Source organism: Entamoeba dispar, genomic scaffold, assembly GCF_000209125.1.
Source record: "Entamoeba dispar SAW760 scf_1105229462107 genomic scaffold, whole genome shotgun sequence".
Taxonomy (NCBI): Eukaryota; Evosea; order Mastigamoebida; family Endamoebidae; genus Entamoeba; species Entamoeba dispar.
The window spans coordinates 1-4300 of NW_001855027.1; the positions used below are offsets into that span (position 1 = coordinate 1).

At 24.1% G+C, this 4300-nt stretch overlaps 3 protein-coding genes across 3 annotated transcripts, besides 8 other annotated features; 2 read left to right on the forward strand and 1 right to left on the reverse strand.

Annotated features, from left to right (window-relative positions):
- EDI_274030 (uncharacterized protein) lies at window positions 1-626 on the reverse strand (the record flags this gene model as incomplete). The annotated part of the gene is made up of 1 exon (XM_001739304.1): window positions 1-626. A coding segment is annotated over one exon (626 nt), but the record flags the coding sequence as incomplete, so codon positions are not given.
- A 50-nt stretch (window positions 627-676) lies between these two features.
- Window positions 677-722: a sequence feature (AT_rich).
- Window positions 723-741: 19 nt separating this feature from the next.
- Window positions 742-1665, forward strand: EDI_274040 (WD repeat-containing protein pop3, putative; the record flags this gene model as incomplete). Its single annotated transcript, XM_001739305.1, has 1 exon — window positions 742-1665. One exon carries the CDS (start codon window positions 742-744, stop codon window positions 1663-1665), a length of 924 nt encoding a protein of 307 aa, XP_001739357.1.
- A 40-nt stretch (window positions 1666-1705) lies between these two features.
- Window positions 1706-1764: a sequence feature (AT_rich).
- Window position 1765: 1 nt separating this feature from the next.
- EDI_274050 (uncharacterized protein) lies at window positions 1766-3376 on the forward strand (the record flags this gene model as incomplete). The annotated part of the gene is made up of 1 exon (XM_001739306.1): window positions 1766-3376. One exon carries the CDS (start codon window positions 1766-1768, stop codon window positions 3374-3376), a length of 1611 nt encoding a protein of 536 aa, XP_001739358.1.
- Window positions 2433-2481: a sequence feature (AT_rich).
- Window positions 3377-3506: 130 nt separating the features above from the next.
- Window positions 3507-3616: a microsatellite.
- A 118-nt stretch (window positions 3617-3734) lies between these two features.
- Window positions 3735-3784: a sequence feature (AT_rich).
- A 144-nt stretch (window positions 3785-3928) lies between these two features.
- Window positions 3929-3957: a sequence feature (AT_rich).
- An 86-nt stretch (window positions 3958-4043) lies between these two features.
- Window positions 4044-4065: a sequence feature (AT_rich).
- Window positions 4066-4081: 16 nt separating this feature from the next.
- Window positions 4082-4232: a microsatellite.
- Between the last annotated feature and the right edge of the window lie 68 nt (window positions 4233-4300).

Sequence of the window (4300 nt, forward strand, 5' to 3'; positions counted from 1 at the left end):
ATTAGTATTTTCACATCAAGTGCTTTATTTACTCGTGGTCTACAGAAATATAAAACTGTTCCTAATCCAGTTCCTATAAATAAGAAAACAACATTAAAACTATCAACAACTGGTGTAAAAACAAATGGAAGAATAGAACATTGAGCTTGAGCATCTACTTTTACTTTTTTACATGATTTACTTCCTTCATGAATTTCTGAACAATGATGAACTAATAAATAACATTGCATAATTATTGGTATAAGTAAACAACAATACACAATAAATGTTATTAATTTTTTTTTTCTCCAAATTAAAACAAATACCCAGAATAATACAATTTCAACTACACTAATAATTTCAAATAAAAATGTAAGAATGATATTAAATACAGAATATCCACATTGAAAATGATAATCAATATTTGGTAATTTATAATAAATAGCATGAGAATTATCTATGAAATAATCAGAACATGATAATTTTCCTGTATTCTTTCCTGCTAAATTTGTATTTGTTTTTTTATCAAATGTATGACTTGGTAATCCAAATCCAAATGGAATAATAACAAGTATTGAAAGAATACCAGAAATTGTTAAACATATTGGAGTTCCATATCGGGCTAAATAAGCCAAGAATTTCTTCATTAATCATTTTAAGTTCTCTTCTTTTCTCTTAAACAAAAAGATTGTTTCAGATTTATTATTAATCATAAAAATTAAAAGATTATAAAGAATAAAAAAGAACTTTATAAAACAAATTATGGCTTCTTTGTTATTCACTGGAGGATATGATGATACTATTAATTGTTGGGATATATCAACTGGTGTACCATCTAAAAGAATTACATTTGAACAAACAATGAATAAAATGGTTATTAGTCCTGATAGATCATATCTTGCTGTTGCAAGTAATCCTCAAGTTAAAATTTGGGATTTAAATTCTAAAATGGTTGCTCCTGTAAAATCTTATGAAGGACATAAAGCAAATGTATGTGGAATTGGAATTTCAAGAGAAGGTCAATATATTTATACTTGTTCTGAAGATGGAACAGCAAAAACATGGGAACCAAGAACTTGTTCAACATTTAGAGATATATCATTTGGTTCTCCTTGTAATTGTATTGCATTACATCCTAATCAATCTGAAATAATTGTTGGTTTACAAGATGGTAGATTATGTGTTTGGGATACAAGAAATAATGTTATTAGTCAAGAAATAATCCCTGAATTAAATCAGTCAATTCAATCTGTTGATATTACTGCTGATGGATTAAATATTGCAGTATTATTAACTCATGGTAAATGTTTCATTTATTCAACTAATTTAACTCAAGAAAGTACAATTGGTACTTTATCTTTAATTACTTCTTTTGAAGCTCATTCTACTTTTGGAACTTGTTGTAAATATTCTCCAAATACATTAAATTTAGCAACAGCATCAGCTGATAGAACAATTAAAATATGGAAAGTAAAACAAAATTATTCATTAGTTCAAACTTTAAATGGTCATAATGGATGGGTATGGGATATTACTTTTAGTAATAATAGTGAATATCTCATTTCAGCTTCAACTGATACAACTGCAAAACTTTGGGATTTAAAAAGTGGAGAACCAATTCAGACATATGCAGTTCATGAAAAAGGAGTTGTTTGTCTTGCATTACATGATAAAGTTGTTGCTTAATTTCATAATTTTTTTTTTGTTTTTATCATCATTTCTGATGAATTTTTTTTTTTTTTTACTTAAAAAGAACTTTTTCTTCTTTTTTATAAAATAAATTTTGATGGTTGAACAACCTTCTCCTTCAAATGAAATAAACAATCAAAATCAATTAAGTTTTATTCAAAAACATCCATTAGCAGCTTGTTTAATTGTTGTTTTTATTGCATATTCATGTTATGGAATATATTCAATTATTTATCCACCAACAAATGGATATCAATCTGCATATTTGGATAACGAACATATTTATTTTAATGTTTCATTAATACATCAATCACAAGAACACCATCTTCTTTCAAAAGATATTGAATATAAAAATATTGATTCTATTTCAGAACCTATTTCAATACCATCAAATTATCTTTCGTATATCAAATCAAATCAAAGTATTATTATGAAAGTTATAGTTAAGCCACTTACAAAATATAATAATCAACCTTTAATATTTAAAAGTCCAATTCTTAGAACATTTAAACCAATACCACAAACTCATAATTTAATGAATGAAAATAATATAACAACAAGTACTAACGATTTAAATTTTACTCTTGGTTGTATTCCTTATTTTGAAATTTCATTTATGAACCAAGTTGTTGATCCTCATAATATTCCACCAGAATGTGGTATTATTCATTATAATGGAATAAAAAAACGGATTGCTCCTATTATTTTTCACAATACTTTTTGGTTAATTAAAGATTATTATACACCAATTAATGATACCATTCAAAATTTAAATATATCATTAAAAATTACTTCTATATCATATTTTAAAATGATTATGATGCATTCACTTGGTCATTCTTTTTCTATGCATGAACATATGGGAACAATGGCACAAGACCAGATTGATGAATTTAAAAGAATCTTTATGGAAACTAATATTATACTTTTAATTATAACAACAACAGTATCAACACTTCATACTATTTTTGATTTTCTTGCTTATAAAAATGATATTCAATTTTGGTCAAAACGGGATCATTTTGTAGGATTATCAATTAAATCAATCTTTGTTAGTCTTGCTATTGAAATTATTGTATTGCTTTATCTCATTGATAATGACACTAGTCTCCTCATTTTATTATCAAATGGTGTTGGACTTCTTATTACTTTATGGAAATTAACAAGAGTTTTTACTTTTAACTTTAAAGAAAAAGGTTCATTCATTCAATACAAAGACCTCTCTTATCAAAATTCTAAAACAAAACTTTATGATGACATCGCATTAAAATACCTTGGAATTGCTTGTATCCCTCTTTGTATTGGGTATGCCATTTATTCACTTTATAACAATGAATTTAAATCTTGGTATTCTTATATTCTCTCATTATTAGTAGGATTAGTTTACACTTTTGGCTTTTTACAAATGACTCCTCAACTGTTTATCAATTACAAACTTAAATCAGTTGCAAATTTACCTTGGAGAGTATTTGTTTATAAGTTTTTGAATACAATCGTTGACGATTTATTTGCTTTTGTCATCAAAATGCCAACTCTTCACAGAATCGCTTGTTTCAGAGATGACGTTATTTTCTTGATTTATTTGTACCAACGCTGGATTTATCCAGTTGACAAAAACAGAATGGATTCCTTACAATGGGAAGACGATGAACCAATGACCTTGAAGGCTGATAACTCTTCCTCAAATTTCCATGAAAAGCAAGAATAAATTGAGATTCATTGAGATAATTTCAGTCGTTATTTTGACTTTTCAAAAATTTATCAAGAACTTATCTTAAACTGAAAAAAGATACTTTCGGCAACTTTTTGTAGAAAAAGAGATTGTAAATAAAATTTTGTTTATTATAATATTTTATTATTATTTATAGTATATTTCTTTATATTTTTTATTATTATTTTTAAGTTCAAAATCTGAATATTTCATTTCTATTTTTAATTCATTTATTTTAAAATTAGATTAGTCACTCGATTTTATTCATTTTTTAATATGACTAAATATAAGAATCATTAAAAGGATTCTCCAGAATCAGAAAAATAAATAAAAGTCCTATTATTAATTTCAATGGTTATTAAAATTTATAAATATTAGTTAATTATAGTTTGATTATAATTAAATGTGATAATTTATTGATGGTAATAATACCATTTTATTACCTATTAAAGTTGCAAAGAATGTGTTGTATATTAAATGAATTGAAAATAGTTTTTAAAATATTAAGCTTATAAAATTGTTATGGCAAAAAAAATAGTGTACCATTTGATTAATTAAAAAATAATTAAATTATTATTGCTCTGTACATATTATTTTCATTGATGTTATCTGTTTATAGTCTGTTCAAACTTATCAAATTCATTTTCTTATGAAGATAAGTTTCTTTTTTATTTTAAAAATATTTTGATCTCAAACATTATTTTTATTTATGTTATTATTAAATTGTTTATTTATTTTCTTTTTATTTATTTTAATTTGATTTTGTAATGATTTGGTTTTTTTATTTATTTATGTTTATTTCATTTTTGTATTATTATTGTTATTATTCGTTTATTTGTTATATTTATATATTAAATATTTTTATTTGTTAATGAAATTCATATTTATTTTACTTGATTTTATTAGTTCATGATTATTAAT